General features: G+C 40.8%; 1 protein-coding gene across 4 annotated transcripts in view; it reads left to right on the top strand.

Moving 5' to 3' along the window:
* CASP8 (caspase 8) overlaps window positions 1–21,499 on the top strand; it is a 39,879-nt gene that overhangs the window by 9,013 nt on the left and 9,367 nt on the right. The window contains exons 1-5 of one of the 4 annotated variants that reach the window (XM_037043616.1): window positions 2,658–3,006; window positions 13,913–14,250; window positions 17,786–17,894; window positions 18,589–18,727; window positions 19,875–19,984. In XM_037043616.1, the coding sequence (XP_036899511.1) occupies window positions 13,946–14,250; window positions 17,786–17,894; window positions 18,589–18,727; window positions 19,875–19,984 (663 nt within the window). In that variant the 5' untranslated portion in view covers window positions 2,658–3,006; window positions 13,913–13,945. The other 3 variants (XM_037043618.1, XM_037043615.1, XM_037043617.1) reach the window with 3 other exon arrangements.

Raw genomic sequence — 21,499 nt, 5'->3', positions numbered from 1 at the left:
AAAAAATGCACATTCAGATTTCTGCTTCATTGTCAGCATTAATCCTTGACTATTGTCCTGTGGATCAAATTCAGATGAATGGGAAGAGTGCGCTGCAGTGAGTTGAGAGACGGTTTAGTCCTGCTTGGCTTTCTTAGGGAGGCTTACAGATCCAATTCTGCTTTTAGCAGATCAGTAAACCTGACTCTCCAGAGCCAGCCTTCAGGTGGGAGCTGAGACTCAGGGGCTGGAAAGTGCTTGGAGATTCAGTCAAACAGGCTGTTCTTGCCCTGCACTAGGAGGACACCACCTCCCCTGAATCCTGCTGCTACTGCAACACCTGCAGGTTTCCTAGCTACCCGAGGATGAAAGACCACTCATTTTAATAACAAACAGACACAGACATATATCTCAAGATTGAGGCAAGAAACTGTTTAGAGCAAGAGACTTAATAGTGATCCCTGCAGATCACAACAGGAATTTAACTTCTGGTTCATGACTCACTAATTAATTATCCATCTTCCTTTTTTAAAAGAGTTAAGACGGGGGAAGCCTAGGATCAATACCTTACAAATGACAGAAGATGAAGCCCTGAGACACCCCCCTTTTTCTACAGTCATCCACAGCATCGGCCCCTGGATGCCCCTGTTGACCTTAACAAGTGGATAACCAGATATTCCTCCAGCGAAATGATTTTATTCAGGAACAGCAAAGAATTGAAATTCAGGACATGTGGTCTAATGGCCTATTGCATGCAAGTCCAGAGAACAAAAGACAGGCACACTCCTCTATGCATTATGGACTTGGGAGGGGCTGGTGTAAAGAAGTCTGTCAAAACAAACTAAATATTCAAAGTATAATGACTGTGCATTGGCTGAGCTGAGTCTCCCATTGGCCAAGCTGTTACTGGGCAAGGAGGGATCTCTTCCTCCTGGTGCAGAGGTAGTAATGTAGTACCACTTCCTGTTTGAGATGGAAGGTACTCCTCTTCCTGTTGTGAGGACAATGGCACACTTCTATCTTTCCGACTCTATTTTAACTGACTTTTCTGTTTATTAACTTTCACATCTCCAGTGGCTCATCCTTTTCTGCCAGGCTGGCCTCAGGTGCAGACTAGAGGATGAGCATAAATTCTTGAGTGAGACGATCTTGGGTTTATTCGCAGGCCTTGTCATGTGTCAGCTGATTGACACTGAACTTAGTTTCCTCATCTGTACACTATGTCTAATAATTAAAATAGCCCCCTTACAGATGTTGTGAATTAACAATGGTGGTGAATGTTTATTGAGAATAGTGGAAAGCCCAGGCACTACTCTAAGTGCCTAATCTGTTTTACCTCCCATAATTGTGCTCAGGTAGGAATTTCACAGCTGGGGCCTGACAACTGGTATTTTTGAAATTTCTCCTGTCAAGTTGAGAACGATGGCTGAATTCAGGCCATGGTTCTCAACATTTAGACAGCAATTAACCGTTCAGGGTCTCCCTGACAAACAGACCTCATTCTGTCACTCACTAGCTCACTTGGCCAAGTCTTTCAGCCCTTCCAAGGCCTCAGTTTTCTTATCCACAAGATGGGAACTAAAACAGCATCCACTTCTGAAGTGAAATGAGCTAGTTGAGGTGACTCTATCTGGCACATCAATATTTGATAAACATTAGCTGTTACTATTAGGCCAACTCCTTTTTCTTAGGTGACTGAGAATCCAAAGACCTTCTGACTTTTGTGCCTAGGTCATTCTCAATTAGTTTAAATTCATTGTTTTTCCAGCCACATTGTTTATTTCAAATCCTGATTATTGGGGGAAGGGAGGCTAGTATGTTATTGTGGGAAAATCCTGTGTTTGGTCCAACAGGGCTGGGCTGAATCTTTGTTTGAGCCTCAGTTTCCTCATCCATAACCTGGGATTAACAAAACCCTGCATTGCTGTGAGAATTAGAGATAATTCATGCAAAGGACACAACACCTAGGTTTTGCACTGTTGTCAATGTTTTGTTTATAAAATATAGAAGATGTGGACAAAAAGGAGGGAAATGTTTTAAAAAAATTCAAACAGGAAACAGGCAGAGCACGAGGAGCCGATGGAGAATGAAGGAAAGCTGGGGAAGGCCTGGAGCTCAGAGTCCTGAGTCACCTGGGTCACAGACCTCCTCCACATTAGCACCTCCCAGGCTTGGTGATGGACAGGCATTGGTGACTACCAACCTGAGAGCGTGGCCAGGGTTGCGAGCAATGTTGTTATCCCTGCATAGGGCTAGGCCAGACCCACCCCTGCCTTTTTGTGCAGAATCTCCCCACATTCCACTGGAGGCCTGTTTTGACCCGAGAAGAACCCCTGCCATCTGATTTGAGGAGCTGACCCTGGGCTTCAGTGCAGATCTGAGCTCCTACACGGAGGGACAATTCCTCCCCCCAGACTCAAGGGAAAATGGCATTTTATCTGCCACAGGAAGTCTGGAGGCTGTCTTTAAAAATTACAGGGGTTATTAGTACTAAATGTAGTCCACATAAATGCTTTCCAGCAAAGCGTGTCCAGCTTCCTGGTTGTCATCTCCCTCTTCTGAATGGTTGGAAATTGGGCATCTGTTCCTTTAAATAAGAAACATTTCTTGTGAGTCACCTCTGTTCTGTCTGAGAAATAAAGTTTATTATCTAGTTCTTTCTGTTGAAGAATTTTCTCTCTCTCTCACTGAACACCAGATTCTGCCCCTCTGCAGCAGGGAAACGCTTTCACAGTTTTCTCTTGTGATTTTTTTCAAGCCCCGCTGAATTTGCTGGTAAATTAAGAACAGAGAAACAGGAAGTGAGTATTGGAGGAGGCACAAGAGCCTGGTAGAAGGATCGAAAGTGAAAGAAAACTTCTTGGAGGCAACTCCATCCAACCCTTTCTTCCTGCTCTGTTTTAAGGGATTTTTCTCTGGTTGTGTGGACACGTCTTAGGAATGTGAGCATGTGGAATTAGGCAGTTCAGGGGCATCTTGGCATCGGGGACTTGGTGACTGAGATGTTGCTGGGACAGGGTGGAGCAGGTGAGTGCCTGGTGCAGAAGCGGCTTCTGGATATCACGTTGCTGGGACTTGCTGAGTGAGGACACCTGTGGGTTCCGCCAGGATCTTCTCTCAGAGCTACAGCCACTGGCCTTGCTACTTCTTAACTCTGGAAATCTCCAGTTCCTCTGCTACATTTCTTAGTCTCCTCAGGATCTCCTCAGCAGCCTCAAGTACAGACAGTGTCTCTCCTGCCAGATCAGTGTGGAGATTCCACAAGACTTTATTGTTTTAATTTTCTTTTCCATTCGGTCCTGGGACAGAGGACTGAGTGGAACCTTCTTCTCTCACCCTCCAGTGCCCCGGGGTCCTCGGTCTCTAAGGCCCACAGTCCCCTTCTGCCTCTGCCCCATTCGGGGAACTTTCCTGATCCCCACTGCCTCCTCCTTTTGATGGCTCCCCAAAGACAACTCTTTAAATCTTCTGATACATATCCCTGAATTGATCTGTATCTTGGCAAAATGTATCGTTGCTTTGTGTGTATACACTATTTTTTAACTATATGACTTGGAGCAAGTAAGTACTTTCTCTATGCTTGTTTCCACTTCATTAAACAAGTTCACGCTGCATCGTGAGGAGATTGTGAGGATGTGAGATGTGCATTTAATGACTTTCAACGGTGACTGGCTCTGTACCCCAAAGTGTTACCAATTATTGTTACAAACGTAGTGCTTGTATTAGTTCCTCATTCTTTTTCTCTTCTTTCTTTCTTTCTTTTTTTTTTTAAAGTATGTATTCTGTATATTTTGCCAGGCTCTACTTTCTACCACTGTGTAGTATTGCATGGTGGGCAGTCTCCCTAGTCCTACGTGAGGACTTGCCCTCCAGTCCTTGGCTTGGTCCAACCTACAAAACTTTTGCAACGTGATAGTTCTGAAGTAGGGATGTCATTGCTTTATTTTGCATTTCCTACATTCCTGACAAGCTGGAGCATCACCTCATACACTTGGGCTGTTTGAGTAACCCCATCGGGGAACTCCATATCCATTGTCTGTCTACAGGGTTTCTTTTTCTTGTCGATTTGCAGGAAACATGTTCTAGATATTATTAGTCCCGTGGCAGGTCCTGGGAACACGAACATGAAAAATGCAGGCTCTGCCCCATGAAGCTCAAAGCCTAGGACAGGAACTAGTCACAAAACGGTGGGACAAATGCTGAGATGGAGGCTCCAAAGGCATCAAGAGAGAGTTAGGGACACCTCCTGGCTGGGACTTAGCCACTAACAGAATTTCATTCTATTGCTGTGTTTTCACTCAGACTTGGGGAGCAGAAGCAAGTGGCAGCAAAGGACATCGATGTAACTATGGCACCTTTACCTAGCCCTGCACAGGGTTCCAGGCACCTCACTTTATCCTATTAGCTAGAAGATGGGTCTATGTCCCCTGGAACTCATTCCATCTAGGGAAAGAAAAAAGGCAGTTTCAAAGAGAGGTGTTTGATCTTTTTGTTGATGTTGTTTCTACTTTTAACATCAGAAAACACTTCAACTGACTCACAGCAAAAGGGCAGGGCTAATGTGTGTTTTGTTCACTGTTGTACCTCCCAGGCTCAGACCATAACTAGGGCCCCAGGATTTACTCTTTGGTAAGGCTGGCTGGTTGATTCTAGGGTTTTCTAAGTCACTGAAGGTGAGATCTGGTGGCCTTGGGGACCGTGGAGCTGGTCATTGTATTTGAGTGTGGATGGGAAAACCACAAGGTTAGTGGTGGGAGTTAGCAGACCCTCTGTGAGCTGTGGTGAGGGACCCCACCATTTCCAGATTTCAATATCTCTCAGAATTGCTCAATCAATATTTACTGAATGAAAACATTAATAATAAAACCAGAAAAATCTGTAAATTCCTGAAGTATGAAAAGAAAGCATTCTTAGCATTCAGTCCAACTTTCCAGTTTTGGAATATGGTAATGAGGCCCCTGAAATAAAATGATCCACCCATAGTCACACGGCCGGAGCCAAACGTGTTTTATGTTTCTAGAAGCTGTAGGAGGAGTTACTGGGTTTAAAACAGGAAGTCAGTGCTCTTAACCCTTCATTCAGTTTGCACTCCTGCCTTAGCTGCACGGGCCAAAACCAGCCAGCTGTGAGGGTCCCAGTATTTGCCTTCGGTAAGTCATTTCGGCCTTTTGAGGGGAAGACCTTTGATTCTAGAGTTTTCTAGGCTGCTGAGGTTGGGATCTGGTGTCCTGGACCCGTGGAAGTGAGCCTTCTATTTGAGTGTAGGTGGGAAAACCCTTTAGAACCCCTTTAGAACCTCCAGGCCCACAGATTCCAGATCTCAAGGCCGGTCTAGCTTAGAGTGATGCCTTCCTAGGGGGGTTTCTGGAATGCTCTGAGTACAGTGCTGTATAGAGAGGTCTTATCCTTATGCTAATGAAACTTGTTGAGGAATAGAAACCAAAATTTAGAACTCAATGGACTTTGCTGCTCCAGCGAACCCTTCGTCAATATATAGCCACCCACATATATATACACACTAACATGAACACACACACATGACATGCACAAGTCCTAATCATTCCGTTAGTTATTTTTTAAGAAATTAAGATAGTACAAAGCAGTACAGAGAATAATGGCAAGCATAAACCGACAAAATTGGAGTCCATACTTGTGGGGTTAAGCGTTTATAGGTGAAGTTATGAATTGTGTTCAGTTTGAAATTTATAGGTTTGGTTATACATTTTGTTGAGATTTGAACACTTTTACTAGGCTGTGTGAAAGCGCTGGTCTCAGGGCCCTGGGGTGAGTGTGTAGTGTTTGTGTGCAGAGTGGACATCTGGAGTTTCTCAGGGGGGTGGTCCTCACTTTGCTGTGGTCATCCTGGATGGGATGGAATAGCACGTTATTAGGAGTTGGGTCTAAGAGCCATTTTAGTGCTGTTGAGCTTTGAATGAGATACAGGTTTTTGTCTCAGAAGATTCATGTAAGTTTTGGATTTATTTTACCCAGTTATCCATATTCCTAGAAGAACTAGGATGCTGCTAGAATATCGCTAGAAGAATTGTTTGTAATTAGATGAAACTTATTTGTCATTAAATTGTGGCCTGTGAGGCAGTGGCGGGGTTGTGACTCTGAAATTTAGACACTGGGGTCTGCCTTCAGGTTACAGCACATACTAGCTTGGTTTGTGAATCTGCACTCGCTCTGCTATAGTGGATTTGTTAAGAATTTCTGTTTTTGTGTTTCAGGGTAGGCTTTGGTCTTTCAAAGTTTAAAAATAATTTTAATCTTTAAAATATTATGATTATATATTTTCCTTCACTGACTTTCAACTGCAATTAGAATACAATCATAATCTTTGCAGAGTCTGTCATTGAAACCTGCGAGTGAGATGCTCAAATCTGAGTCTGACTCATTTCTTATTGGCTTATTTTTAGGTGATTTTTCACAATTGTAAAGTGAGGATGATAATTGCAATTTTAGAGACTTGTAGTAAAATGAAACAAGAAAAAAATTGTATATTCATATGGATTATGTTTTACAAACATGTATTTCAACATGAATATTTATTTATAGTTATATTCTTTTGGCATAAATATATTATAAATATTTAATGTAATTATATATTATAAAACATTTAATATACTTATATGTTATGTAATGCAAATATATTTGTGTGAATTTATTGTTTACCAATGCTGTTCATAGATAATCCAAAGCAAAAGAAAACTTCCTGGAAGTGTCTCCATCCCCATCCTCTCCTCCACCTTTTGTGCATTATATATAAAATATTCAAATGAAAAATTTTTATCTATGTATATGTGCACACTATTGAATAAAAATGTTTAAAAATGTATATTCCTTTTGACTCTGTAATACTACTACTAGGCAATTACTCAGAGTGAATAATAACCAGAGAAATAATCAAGAAAATAATCAGAGTGTACAAAGAGATTTGTGTGTTAAGATCATCCTAAATGTAATCAGAGACTGATTATATAAATTATGATTCATTCATATGAGTAGATGCTTTACAGATTTTGAAATCCATACTGTAGAAGAAAAAATTAAGACATCAAGATGTACATGCAATATTACCAGTAGAAAAATACACTTATACCTCAGGAATATGATATGTTCAATTATAAGGGAGGATATATATGCGTATATATATTTATACACACAAAAATATTTGGTAGGGAAGACAGTAAAATATTAGGTGCTTATTTTTGGATGATGAAATTCTAGGTAATTTTAATTTTTCTCTTTATCTATTCTGTATTTTCTAAACTGAAAACAGTAAGGGTTGTTATCAGAAAAAATAATTGTGGTGGAAAACAAGAAAATGCTGCTTGTATTAGACTATTTGGTTGATTTTACTCTGTAAAATAATGTTTACAGATTTTGTTCTGTAAACTTTCTCTAGTGGATGCTCCCAGTAGCCTGTGCAAGCAACTCTCACTTGTTTTTTTTTTAAGATGTTGTTTATTTATTTATTTTAGAGAGGGGCACGGAGGGAGAAAAAGAGAGAGAGATGTATCTGTATGGTTGCCTTTCCTGCTCCCCTTGTTGGGCCCCTGGCCCACAACTCAGGCATGTGCCCTGACTGGGAATCTAACTGGCAACACTTTGGTTCATAAGCTGATGCTCAATACACTGAGCCACACCAGCCAGGGCTGTAAAATAAAGTTTTAATAGTGATTAGAACTGATTTAAAATTTGAAAGACACTGAACCTAATGGTACTAAACAGGGCTGGACCTTGCTTAGACCCATTCCAGTATATGAGTGAAAATGTGTCTTTAAGTAGAGATTTTAATTTAGATATATGTACATTTATAATGTGCATCGTAAAAAATTTAAATGGGGAAAAATGTTTCACTCTCCTGTTCACTCCTAGGCCTTCCCACACTCACCCCCAGGCCTCCATTTCCTCTCCTCTGCGGCAACTACTGAGCAGCTTCCTGTGTGTTTTGTTCAAAGATCTGTGACTATACAAATCTACGTACCACTCAATACTACATTATATAGATCACACATATCCAACTGTGTTGCCCTCTTCATTCTTTTTAATAGTTGAATAGAGTGCCATCAGATGGTTAAAGCTTATTTAACACTTCTAATATCAATTAAATAGTTGTTTCTGCTCCTTTGTTATTTTAAGCAATGTTGCCATGAATAACCTTCCATGTATATTTTAGTACACTGATATTTGAGCTAATGTAGGGGAATACACCTGGAAGCTACCTTGTGGGGTTGAAGGATATGCACACTTTATATTTTGAGAGATATGGCCAAGTCACCCACCTCTTTATTTTATTTCCACTGTCTCACAACACTGTATATTGCAAGTTTTGTATTTCACCAATTTGGTAGCTGAAAGTGGTCTTTTGTAATTCCAATTTGTTTTAAAAAATTTATTGTAAATGAGGTTGAACATCTTTTCAAATGTGCAAAAGCCATTGTTATAAAAATATAAAGCTACTGGTTCTTACCTTTTTCTGAACTCTCTGCTTATGATCTTTACCTGTTAGTGCTTTGGATGGTTGGTCTGACTTTCTCTTTTTCTTAAACTGCCTTATAGGACCCTTATTTTAAGAAATGAATTCATTTTCTATTATATATCATATTACTGTCCATATTTCCCAGTGCGAGGTTAATTTGTTTTTTTGCAGAATATTTTTGTTATTACTTAAAGACATTTATCAATGTTTCTTCAATGACTTTCAGGTTTTCTGTTATGCTTGGAGAGGTTCTTCACCTCTGTAAGATTATTTTTAAAAAATTCTCCTATGTTTCTTTCCTTAGCATTTTAATTTTAAAGGTTAAATTTTTGATCCATCTGCCCTGGATGGTGTGACTTAGTGGATTGAGCACGGGCCTGTGAAGTAAAGGGTTGCTGATTCGGTTCCTGGTTGGGGCACATGCCTGGGTTGTGGGCTGGGTCCCCAGTGGGGGACACATGAGAGGCAACCAAACATTGATATTTCTCTCCCACTCTTTCTCCTTCCCTTCCTCTCTCTCTAAAAATAAATAAATAAAATCTTTGATCCATCTGCAGCTTATTTTGATGTAAGGAGTTTATTAGGATTAATTTCAGTTTGTTCTAGAAGTCCACTCATTTGTTCTAATGCCATGTGTTTAAAAGCCACCTAAATGTGGATAACCTCTTTCATAGTGCGTTAGATTTGGCCATTTCTCATTGTTAACTTCTAATTAATATGTTAATTTCTAATTTAATTGTTAACTTCTAATTTACATGTTGATTTATAATTTTGTTGTTGACTTCTATTAGCCAGAGAACATAGACTATACAGTTTCTGCTTTTTGGGAAATCTGTTAAGATTTTCTTTGTGGACAGTTTTCACGAATATTTTGTTTGTGTTTGAATGGATGTGTATTTTCCACTGAGAGGAAATGCTTGTTAGATAGAGTTTGTCAATTTGTTACACAGGTCTTCTGTAGTCTTACAGTTACTGTACTAGATTTTTTAGTCTCTGAGAGAGATGTGTGAAAGATTCCTGCTACTTTGGAAAAAGTAACTTCTTTGAATTCTCTGAAGTTCTTTTGAAAGTTTAAATTCTAATTTTTGTGGGGTTTTTTGTTTGTTTAAATTATGTTTTATTTATGTTACTACAGTTGTCTCTTTGATCTCCTCCTTTCAACCCCTCCCCCATTCCATCAAGCCATCCTCATACCATTGTCTATATCCATGGGTTATGTATATATATTCTTTGGCTACTCTAACCCCTAGGCTGTACTTTACATCACCGTGACTATTCCGTAACAACCAATTTGTACTTCTTAATCCTTTCACCTTTTCCACCCATCCCCCTGATCCCCCTCCTGTCTGGCAACCATCAAAAAGTTCTCTGTATCTATGATTCTGTTTTTGTTCTGCTTGTTTGTTTATTTTGTTCTAGATTCAATTATTGATGGATATGCATTTATTGCTATTTTGTAGTTCTATGTTTTATCTTCTTCTTTCTCTTAAAGAAGAGACCCTTTAACATTTTGTGTAATAGTAGTTTGGTGATGATGAACTCCTTTAGCTTTTTCTCATCTGGGAAGCTCTTTATCTGTCCTTCGATTCTAAATGTTAGCTTTGCTGAGAAGAGTGATCTTGGATGTAGGTCTTTGCTTTTCATCACTTTGAATATTTATTGGCAATCTCTTCTAGCCTACAAAGTTTCTTTTGAGAAATCAGCTGACAGTCTCATGGGAGCTCTCTTGTAGGTAATTGCTTTTCTCTTGCTGCTTTTAAGATTCTCTCTTGTCTTTAACATTTGGCATTTTAATTATGATGTGTCTTGGTGTGGGCCTCTTTTAGGTTCATCATGTCTGGGACTCTCTGTGCTTCCTGGACTTGTATGTCTATTCCCTTCACCAAGTTATGGAAGTTTCCAGTCATGTTTTGAAATAGGTTTTTAATTTCTTGTTTTCTCCCTTCTTCTGGCAACCCCATGATGTGAATGTTGGTATACTTGAAATTGTCACAGAGGATCCTCATTTCGGGGAATTCTTTTGTCTTCTTGCTGTTCTGATTGGGTGTTTTCTGCTTCCTTATATTCTAAATCGTTGATTTGATTCTTGGTTTCATCTACTATACTGTTGATTCTCTGTAAATTGTTTTTCATTTCAGTTAGTGTATCCTTCATTTCTGACTGGTTCTTTTCTATAGTTTCCATTGCTTTTTTATGCTGTTGAAGTTCTCATTAAGTTCACTGAGCATTTATAACCAATGTTTTGAATTCTGCATCTAGAGATTGCTTGTCTCCATTTTGTTTAGTTCTTTTTCTGGTGTTTTGTTTTGTTCTTTCTTTTGGGCCATGTTTCTTTGTCTCCATGTTTTGAAAGCCTCTGTGTGCTTGTTTCTATGTACTAGGTAGGACTGCTATGACTCCCTGTCTTGGTAGCATAGCCTAATCTAGTAGGTGTCATTAAGGGTCCAGTGGCACAGCCTCCCCTGTCACCCAAGTTGGGTACTTGAGGCATGCCCACCATGTGAGCTGTGTACACCCTCCTCTTGTAGTTGAGCCTTGATTACTGTTGGCAGGTCAATGAGGGGGATTTACCCAGGCCACTCATCTGCAAAGACTGGCTGTGACCCCTGACCACCAATTTCTGACCTCTGTGGACCATCAGCTGTGCAGGGGTCTACCTCATGAGGCAGCACTTACTTCAGCAGAGCTCTGGTGCCCAGTGAGTTTACCCCTTGGGCGTATTGCTTGTGGAGGTGTTTGTGTGGTGGTGCTCCAACATGGTCTGAAGCTGTCCATCAGGTATGCAGGCTCTGGGGCCTCCCAGGAGGTATAGGCCAAGGTCAGCCATCACCTTGTTCTGACTGGGGCCAACTGGCATGAGCTACAAAGCAATCTGCAGTTGGCTGCTATTTGTGTTGAGTTTGAATGTGCCCAAGGGAGTCCAAGCTTTGAACCAAGGACGGCTGCTGTCAGTGCTGAACTGGATTGCCACTTAGCAATATGTACAGGGCATGCTGAGGCTAGATGCTACTTGTCTGAGAAAATTTAGAAAAATCTGAAGCATGAGCCAAGACAAGCCATTCACATGGAAAAACCACTGAAAACAGTTTGGGTGGGACAAACGGTGTGAGCCACGTCGGTGGTGTCTCAGATATGGTGCCCCTCTGCCCACTCTGTTGAGGAAGGGCTCAGAAAAGGAACAGTGACCTCTGCCAGCACTTCTGTCTGGGAAAAAGCTGCCCCCCAGCTCTTGCCCTAATGCTGGACAATACAGTCCCTCCCCATATGTCTCTGGTGACTGTCAATCGGCTGCTCTTTTGCTGGAGCTCAGAGTCAGAGAAAGGGGGTGCATGGGATCTTTAAGAGGAACTGCCTGGGACTCTAGCAGTTTGTCTTCCACAGCTTCCACCCCTATTGGTTTTTACAGCCAGAAGTTATGGGGACTTATCTTCCTGGCACTGGATCTCTGGACAGGGAGGGCCTAGTGTGGTCCCTCCCAGGAGGGAGGGAGGATTTCCCCGAAATCCCAGGAGGATTTTAACAGTAGTTTTATTTACACAGATAATAGCTGCATAGTTTCTCTTGAACACATCACAGGAAAAGGTAAACTCTTTTTCCCAACTCTTTACCCCCAAGTTGTAGTTTTCTCCTCCATTTCCCAGAAGGGACAACTTTAGAAATCTGGTATGTTTCTTTCCAGGGCTTGTTTTTACACAGATGTCTGTAATCACTGAAAATCTAATTGTATTGCTTTGATTATTTTAAAAAAGTAGATGTATGATTTTTTTTGCTATATTGCAACTTGTTTTTCTCACTGCCATCCTAGTATCTTGAATCTCTATCCATTTTTATTTCAGAAGGAATGCATTTCCTTAAACTCTACCTAATATTGTGTAGTATGACTATACTTTAGATTATCTAACCATCCTTTTATTACAGGACACATAGGATATTTCTGGTTGTTTGGGTTTACCCATCATGCTGTGGTGAGACTCCATGAACATACCCTGTTGAGCACACAGGTGTGTTTCTAGAGAGTGTGATTTGAGGAATGAGCTTGCTAGTTTGTCCCTTTGTGTGCCCAGCAGTTTTTGTTCATGGCACTTTGAATACATGCTCTTTGGGGTGGACCCCTTAGTGAAGATATCTTTAGTAAGTAAATGTATTTTTATGATAATTGATTGCTTTTGCAGTGAAAGATCTTGTCTCTGCAGCCCTTGTGAATTCAATGCAAAGTCTATCTTTCCAAGATACTGTCATTTTAGTTTCCTGAATTAAGAAAACTTGCCTAAACAATGCCGTAAGCTCTAAATTAAAAGGGAGAAAGAAGTTTTTGCCCCAGAATTCCAGTTCTAAGAAGAAAATAATCAGAGATATGTGCAGGATATATGAAAAAGCCTCTCAATGCAACATTATTTTTAAGAATAAAGAAATAGAAACGGCTTAAAATAAAATTTGATATATCCATATGCTGAAAAATCTAGAAACATTAAAAATATACCAAAGAAGAATATTTAATTATAAGGTTATAATTTTATTATAAATATTAAGTGGGGAAAAAACAGGTGTGCACATCCGGTTGTGCAGCCTGGTTCTAATTTTTACCTAAGTGTGTGCATGAGTGCTGTATGTAATGCTAATTGAACTGATGTTATAATTTATTTTATATGGGGGATAAAATTTTTTTATTGTTGAAACTTTATTTTAAATATTCACATTGTTTTTATAATCCAGATGTGGACAGGAAAGGGTTTTTTTTTAAGTTTCAAAAGCTTTTTGGACACTTTAAAAGTTCATTAAAGCTTACCTTAATGTGCAAGTTAAAAATATTTCTATTTTAACATCATATGAACAAAATATATGGGTCCTGGCTCATTACCTTTGACTAATACCTCTGAGCAATAGTTGGGATTTGTGTTTTCATTCAAGTAAATGCAGGGAGTTTTAAAGATCAAGGCTCCTATGTGCTTCATTTCAGGAAGGAAATAGGTCCACACAGGCTGAGGTCATTTGGGGTTAAGGGGAGTGCCGAAGGCACAGAGTCTGTGGAGTCAAGGAGATGATGGAGCTGGAGGAAAAGTTAAAGGTTTCCTACCTCAAGGTTCCCAAACGATATCTCTCCAGGACCACCTCCTAAGTTAAGGGTAGAGCCTGAGTAAGAGTTCAACAAACAGTTCTTCAGCTTTGCAAAGAGTCTGAAAACCATTACTACCAACTGAACTTTCATATTTATTACTCCTGCTGCACCCTGCTCACAACTCTCTGACCATGGACTAGTTTGTGTGCCTGCCTTCCCAAATAGGAAGCCTCGTAAGGGCAGGAGCTTGGCCTGCTTGTTTTTAATTCCCTGTATTCACAGAAAAATGTCTGACATGTGTTGTAGTAGATGTAACAGCATTTGACGCAGGAACAAACCTATTAATAGTACTTTTCTTCTTCATCTGAATATAATGTTGTCTTTTGACCTAGGCTACAACTATATTCAACTAACTCTGGACAAGTATGGATTTCAACAATTGTCTTTATGAAATTGGGGAGAATCTCACCAGTGAAGAGGTGGCCTTCCTCAAGTTCCTAAGCCTGGATTACATACCACAAAAGAAGCAGGAACCCATCAAAGATGCCTTAATGTTATTCCAGAGACTTCAGGACAAGAGAATGGTGGAGGAAAACAACTTGTCCTTCTTGAAGGAGCTTCTATTTCGAATTGGTAGACTGGATCTCCTGGAAAAGTACTTGAACACCAGCCAAGAAGAGATGAAGAAGGAGCTTCAGATACCGGGCAAGGCTCAGATCTCTGCATACAGGTGGGGAGATTCTGTATAATGTGAGCGTGGGGCGGTGTTTGGGGTAGTGGACACGTCTTTGTGGGAAGGTTGATTGCAGGTTGTTGATGTACTATGAATTTGGGGGCTCTGGGAAGATGTTTGACCAGGGCCAGTTTAAGAAATTTAGAGTCCTGGTGTATAATTCAGGGGAAAAAAAGCTAAAACTATAAAGTAAAATTTTTGAAGTGAAACATTACCTGGAAGTATGCTGACATTAAAATAGACTTTTAAAAATGTTTAATTCTCTTTCTGTTATGTGTCTATTATCTTGGTGTTTCTGCTTTGCTGATGCCCACGTTGTGTGCTTACTTTGTCTATTTTGGATAAAGCACCTCTTTTCACCCTGCAATCCTCCTCCCACCTGCTTGTGGATGAGTGTGGAAATTCTCAATGGAGTTTCAGGCTTGTATCCACACTTGCATTACGAAGTCCTCCAACGAGATGTATGCTGCCCGTTGTTCAGGACTGGCCAGGCCAGAGACTGCTTAGCCCCTGTGAGGCTGGCTACTGCTGAGAGAAAAACAGCGACTTGGGGGTCAGTTCTGCCAAAGGCCTTGCAGCTCAGCCTCTCTTCACCTGTGGGATAGTGAGTAAGCTAGGTGTGGTAACAAGTCACATTCAGTTACATCTTTGTAATTCTTAAAACTTTAAGTACAGAAGGGTATTACTGACTTCTCTCTTTCAATGTCTCCTGTTCTCAGACACTCCTTAAAGTTATTTTTAGCTTCCTTTCAGAAAACTTCTACTCAAGAATTGGCTATGGCCCATTTCACTGTCTCTGCTTGCTTCTCAGTATCTGTGGTCTGTGAAACATGAAGTCCTCAGATTCTGGCATGTTCTTTGTGCCAGAAGGCACAAGGAGATATGTAGAGAAATCTGTTTCTCTACTTGAAACTTGACCATTTTGATTTTAAATCAAATTTTAAAATGATTTTGAGAGACTTGGGGTATATGTGTGTTGCCATAACAAAGTATCATAAACTGGATGGTGTAACACAGTGGAGTAATTAATTCTCTTATAGTTCCGGAGGTTAAAAGTCTGATATCAGGGTGTCAACAGGGTTGGTCCCTTTTGGGGTCTCTACAGAGATCCGTTTTATTCTTTTCTCCTAGTTTCTGCTGGTTATAGGCAATCCTTGGTGTTCTTGTCTTGTAGACTCATCCATCCAATCTCGGCCTTCATTCTTCTCTTTGTGTTTGTCTGGATTTCCCTCTTTTTATAAGGCCTCCAAGTCGTTGGATTAGGACCCACTCAAATCTAGTATGATCTTATTTTAACGAGATCACAGCAGCAAAGGCCCCTTTTCAGACTAAGGTCACATGGACATGTTCTGGGTGAAGGTGAATTGGAAAGGATAGGGAAGGAGGACACTATTCAACACTGGGTAATTTTGGTTTAATAAGATTGTGAAGTTCTTCAGATTATGAGACTGATGTGCTGCCTACTGTGCTAAGAGGGCACCTTAGATTGTGAAGTTCTTTTAAGGAATTTTTAGATTAGGCACCAATTAATCTTAAAACAAACAAACAACCCCCCCCCCCCCAACCAGCCCCAGCACTAGGAAGGCTGGAAGGTTTCATCTTGTGCCCACCATCTTGGTCTTCTGGAGGCTAAGTTAGACTGCCATGCGAGTTGCACTGAGACCAACTGCCGATGCCAGACAACAGTCTGTACCTGCCTGTGGGGGGTGGGCCGAGACCCCTAACAAGGCAGGATCTTTCTGTTACAATATTCAGTGTGTTAGTCTGATCACAGAAGAGTCAGCACAAGTGTAGTCTACTGCTTCTTCATCGTTGCTAGTCATTAGCCAATAAATAAAAAATGCGCTGGCATGGTTGTGTTCATTTATATAAAACATTACCATAGGTGGCAAACACAAGGCCCGCAGACTGAGTCCGGGCCTCCACCTTGTTTTACTCAGCCCGGCACCTGGTTTCTATCTGGAGGCAATGCCAAGCTCCTTGCCCCTAGTGAAGGAGTAGTTACATGTATACAGTCCTAAAACTACAGTCCTAAAACTACTTGTCTTTGAAGGCAACAATGAGGCTGATGTGGCCCCCAGTGAAAATGAGTATAACACCCCTGTGTTAGACATTAAAATGTTCAAATTATAATTTCTGCTTATAAAATAAGTATCTTCTAACTTATCCAGGTTCATTTCTAGACAACAATGCTACAGGAAAACCAGTGGGTTTCAGTAATGAGCAAAGTAAGAAGGCAAAATACCTTATAATAAAGTTAAAAGGGGCAATAGCTTTTGACTGGACCCAGTCTTGGCCAAAGTGAGAAAGCTTTAATGAAATTCTTCTAGGGTAGAGATTTCATGAGAACAAGGATAGAACGAATGGTAATACCGAGTAACTTCTTTTTACACTATTTTTATTTTCAGACCTTTAATTTTATAATTCAACTTTGATGTGTTTTTGTATTGAAGTTATTTGCTTTACACTATAATAATGTAAAGGTTTCTGACTTATAAAACATTCCTTTGCTCATTGAACAAATATACCCCGAAAGCCCATCGCAGGTTAGGAAATAATACTGCCATGTATTGAGCACTAACTGTGTTGCCAAAGATTGATTTAAAACACTTCAGATAAACTTATTCATGCAATCCTCAACACATTCCAAAGGTGTATATATAGACTTATCTGCAGTCTATAATGAAGAAAAATGTGTAATTCGTCTGAAGTCACACTGCTCATAGGTGGTAGAACCAAGGTTCCAACACTGTTAGTCTGGGTCCCCTGCATTTAGACACTCACTGTACCTCACAATCTTCTGAGCTTGTGGCAACAAAAAGGTCATGGACCCTGCTCTCAGGGGACTTGGGCATCTTTGTAAACAGACAATTATATGTGTTGCCTTTGGGTGATCGAAAGGCACAGTGAGGTGGATGCACTGCTTGAGGTTACTTAGGCAGTGCTTGAGCTGTTAGTGGTTGTCTGGAGATAGACAAGGGAATAGGAGTGTGGGGGTACAGCACTAAAGGCGGGGTAGGCAGTTGGGTGTGTCTGGGGAACAGAGTGGGAAGGTGCTGAGGAGTGGCTGAGATGAGGAAGTGGGCTGGGCTCAACTCACAAAGGTCTGTATTCCTGAACTTGTGTGGCCTTCCTACTGCAGGTGATGACTAGGAGAACACTGACAAGTTGTAACTGGGAAGTGATCATCTGATTTGCATTTTTAAAAGCATAGTTTCTAAAATCAAAACTTATTTTTATTGCAACTAGATCTTGATTTTACAGCGAAGACAAAGGAAAATCATTTAACGACATTAACTGACGGACCAAGTTAGAACTTTACATTCTGTTAAAGGTAGGGGTGTCAGGCATGAGTCCATAGTCTTCTGTGTCACTACCCTAGCCTCTTTTCAAGGACTCAACTCAGAAATCATGTTATTAGCTAGCTTTATTTGAAGGGAGGCCCTTGGAATGAAATCCATTGTGATTCCATATACCAAATGGGAAATTATTTAAGAGAGCATTTCTCAAGTGTCTCCATTTCCCACCACAGGGTCATGCTATTCCAGATTTCAGAAGATGTCAATGCATCAGAGTTACAGTCCTTTAAGTTTTTTTTGAACAATGAGATCTCTAAATGTAAACTGGATGACAACAACATGGTAAGTCCTGGTGTCATGTTAAGACTTAGTCCTGAGGAAGAGTCAGTTAGAGGGGATTTCTGAGATAGCAGAGAAGGCTATTCCAGTAGAAGCAACCTGAATTCTCCTTTTTTACACATCTGGGCTGGAGAAGAAGGCTGTCAGGCAGAAGTGTCATAGGTGTGATTCCTTAGTATACCATGAAGGGCTGGTTGCATTCATTATCAGGAGCAAGGCAGTGTCAGGAGAAAAGCAGAGGCTGGCTGTGGGGGCACAGCCCAATGTGGGACCCTGTGGTGGCAGCTGAGATGTTTTGCCCGCTTCCGAAACAACCTGGAACTGTGTGTGTATGTATTGCCAGAGGAAATGCTGGGTGTGAGGCAGTTCCCAGAGCTGTCACCTTGGGGACCATGGCTGTTTCATAACTTTCATGTAAATGTGTGCACAGGTGGTTTCAGCACAGAGCCTGGGCCCTGGGGCTGATGTGGCTTCTTCTCTATCTTCTCACTTCTGTATTTGTGGACCAGAAACTACACAGTTACCTCCTTAGTAGTGTACTGGCTTTGTAAAACCAGCATGTCTTCTCAGGAGGGTCTGCTTGGAAAGCTAGGGTGGACCTTTTGGCTTGGAGAAAGTGAAAGTAAAAAAAAGAAATCTAATCTAAAAGCCAATATGGCCCATTTCCATCTTCCAACTTTATCTCTCCTCCCTTTAGAGCTTGCTTGATATTTTCATAGAGATGGAGAAGAGGGTCCTCCTTGGGGAAAGAAATTTGGACACCCTAAAACGAATCTGTCAACAAGTCAACAAGAGCCTGCTGAAGAAAATCAATGATTATGAAGAATTAAGCAGAGGTAGAAACAGCCCGATAGCTGTGAAACAGCAAAATGTACTTTTAAATTGACAAATCCCACTATGTCATAGTGTTTTTTGAAAAAAATTATTTACTTATTTTTTAGAGAGAGAGAGGAAAGAAAAGTGGGGGAGGGACATTGTTGTTCCACTTATTTATCCATTTATTGATGCATTCATTGGTTGATTCTTGTATGTGCCCTGACCAGAGATTGAACCTGCAACCTTGGAGTATTGGGATGATGCTCTAACCAACTGAGCTACGCAGCCAGGGGTGTCACAGTGTTTTTAATAAAAAACTGTGTTTCTGTTTCAATTCAGAGGTTCATAAAGAGCCAAAGTAAAATCAGCGAATCACTGTAGTGATTAATACAAATTTATTCTTGTATTTTAAAAAAGACACTAAAAAAGTTTGCAAACTGGAAGTATTCAAAGCAAAACATGGAATGGATCTCAGGAGTGAGAAAGCAGTGACCATTTATTCTTCACAGTGATTGGTTATGTTAGCATTTCCTCAGATGATAGGGGATTGGCCAGTGGTTACTTCATATCAAACTTGAAAAAAGATATGAAAAAAAAGTCCAAGTTTTGCTCATGATTTTCAGAGGCGTAAACCAGGTCAAATTATTCTTGCAACATAAGCTAAATTAAACTGTGCTTGTATGATTAAATTGGTTTTGTCTGAGCAGGAAGTTTTGTTGTTGTTGTTGTTGTTTTTGTTTTTTACATTTTAACACCTTGAAAGAAGTCGAGATGAATTTTCAAATGTTAATACCTTGAGATGTTTTCAAGAACTATTTAGCTAATTTACTCTTCAATATCCTCATTCCTTCCTCTCTACAACCTCTACCATTTATAACAACATTTTGATGGGTCTGCTGCTGAATCAGGTGAAGGCGTGGTGGCTACTTGTTGTCACCTTTAGTTATAAACTAAAAGATGTGTCAAAAGACCCAGACTGTGACCTCAGGCCAGCAAGTTTGAAATAGATGCAGAGTTAGACAGTAGTGAGAATGTTTTTATTCTGTGGATTCAAGGATATTGTGTTCAAGGCAGCCTGTGAATTTTCCTTTTAAATGAGACTTTATGTTGTCCTAGGTGCTACATGTTTCTTTCCTAAAGTATCCTGTCTGCCATGTCTCATTCCAGATATGTCTCCGTCATTTGTAAAGGAGGTGTCATTTAGGATGCTGTCAGTGTCAGACAATTCAAGAGAACAGGACTGCGAATCTTCAAAACAGGACAGTGCGTCACAACAGGTACAAGGAACCCTTCCGCCACTTCTTCCCTTTCACTGCAGATTCTAGTTAGCCTTGTTCGCTTCCAGATAAACTAGTAAGGGGATGATATTTAGTGAATATTTTGAGAACTGTAGAAAAACTGCACAAAAGGACAAGCTTAAAGGGAGACTTTTTAATTTAAAAATATGTGATCTCTTTGGTTTATTATGTATTAAGTTTCTGTTTTAAAACCAAAGACAAAGACATACACCCAGCTGGAGGGCAGAGAGGTGAGAAGTCTCCTACTGAACCCTTTCTGCAGCTGCATTGGCCTGAATGGGAGAGGGCTTTGGGGAAGCATCCAGCAGCACTGGAAAAAGCCAAGCTTGACATTTCAAAATGGTTTCTCCTTTGTGTTAGGTGTGGGTAGCAAATGCTCATGATCTAGCCATCTCTGCGTTCTCACCTCAATGAGCTGATGCAGGATAAATTCCCTTTCTAGACATAATCACTTCTGTTCATGTGACCTTCAGCAATTCACCAAACACATTCTGACTCATTAGCTCACTCACTCCTTTCTGTGGTGGGAAGCAGAGGAGTCCAGAGGGAGGCTTGAAGTTAAGCTTGAGAGAAACAATTTCTGAGTGGGCTCCTGAGCACACTACCAGACCTCTCTGTCTGAGAATCAAGGATCAACCAAAGTCATGTAGCGCTTCGCAGAGTAAAGCACACCACCAGTGCTGCCCCCAAAGAACAGCTAGGAATATTGAGTGCAAGAGAGATTAGATAACTTGATCAAAGTTTTAAGGTTACTTAATGTATACAGCCAAGAATTTTATGCCCCACCCCAGCCCAGAGCCCTTTTCTCTGCTTAGAGAAGCTTCATGGATTTCCCAAAAAAACTCTGAGTATCTGAGCACTGAAACAGTCCTGGGAGAAGAAGGACAGCCTCAGGCCACCATTGGCCGTGAGCGTCAGGTGCTAGAGTCTGGACATTGTAAGCCTCGGCACAGCCACAATCTGCCTGACCAGTGCATCTCTCACCTTCACTGTGGTCCTGAGAGCCCAATTAATACATCAGCTTTAAAAGTCCTCGGACACTTTGTCAGGTGTGAACAGCAGGCCCTCAGCTGTAAGCCTGAAAGCATGGATGAGTTGAGGAGATAGCCAAGGAAATCACACGCAAGGTCACAGAAGGGCGGCCCAAAGAAAACCTACGACATCCATTCTTTGAGCAACTCCTGACTGAGCTCTCACAAATTAGTAAGTCCTAGCTCCTGACAACAGATGTCATCTGTCTTGAGCAAAAATGCAAACAAATAATACATTGTGATGACAATATTAATGTAAGTGCAAAGTACTCTCAAGGCCCAAGTTTGGGACATTAACTTTATACACTAAAGGTGGAGCAGAAGTCTGAGAATTTTCCTGTTTGAGGAGAATAGGTAGAAACTAGCTAGTTCATTAGGGAAACAATGTGATCTTGGGTTGGAGCTGTGGAATGAGCACTTGCAGCCCACTCTGGTTTGGGGGACAGCCTAACCTTGAACCAGG

This window comes from Sturnira hondurensis, unplaced genomic scaffold (assembly GCF_014824575.4).
Source record: "Sturnira hondurensis isolate 20B ecotype Veracruz unplaced genomic scaffold, ASM1482457v3 Scaffold0004136, whole genome shotgun sequence".
In the NCBI taxonomy this organism is placed as follows: domain Eukaryota; kingdom Metazoa; phylum Chordata; class Mammalia; order Chiroptera; family Phyllostomidae; genus Sturnira; species Sturnira hondurensis.
This window is presented reverse-complemented; position numbering and strand designations above follow the sequence as displayed.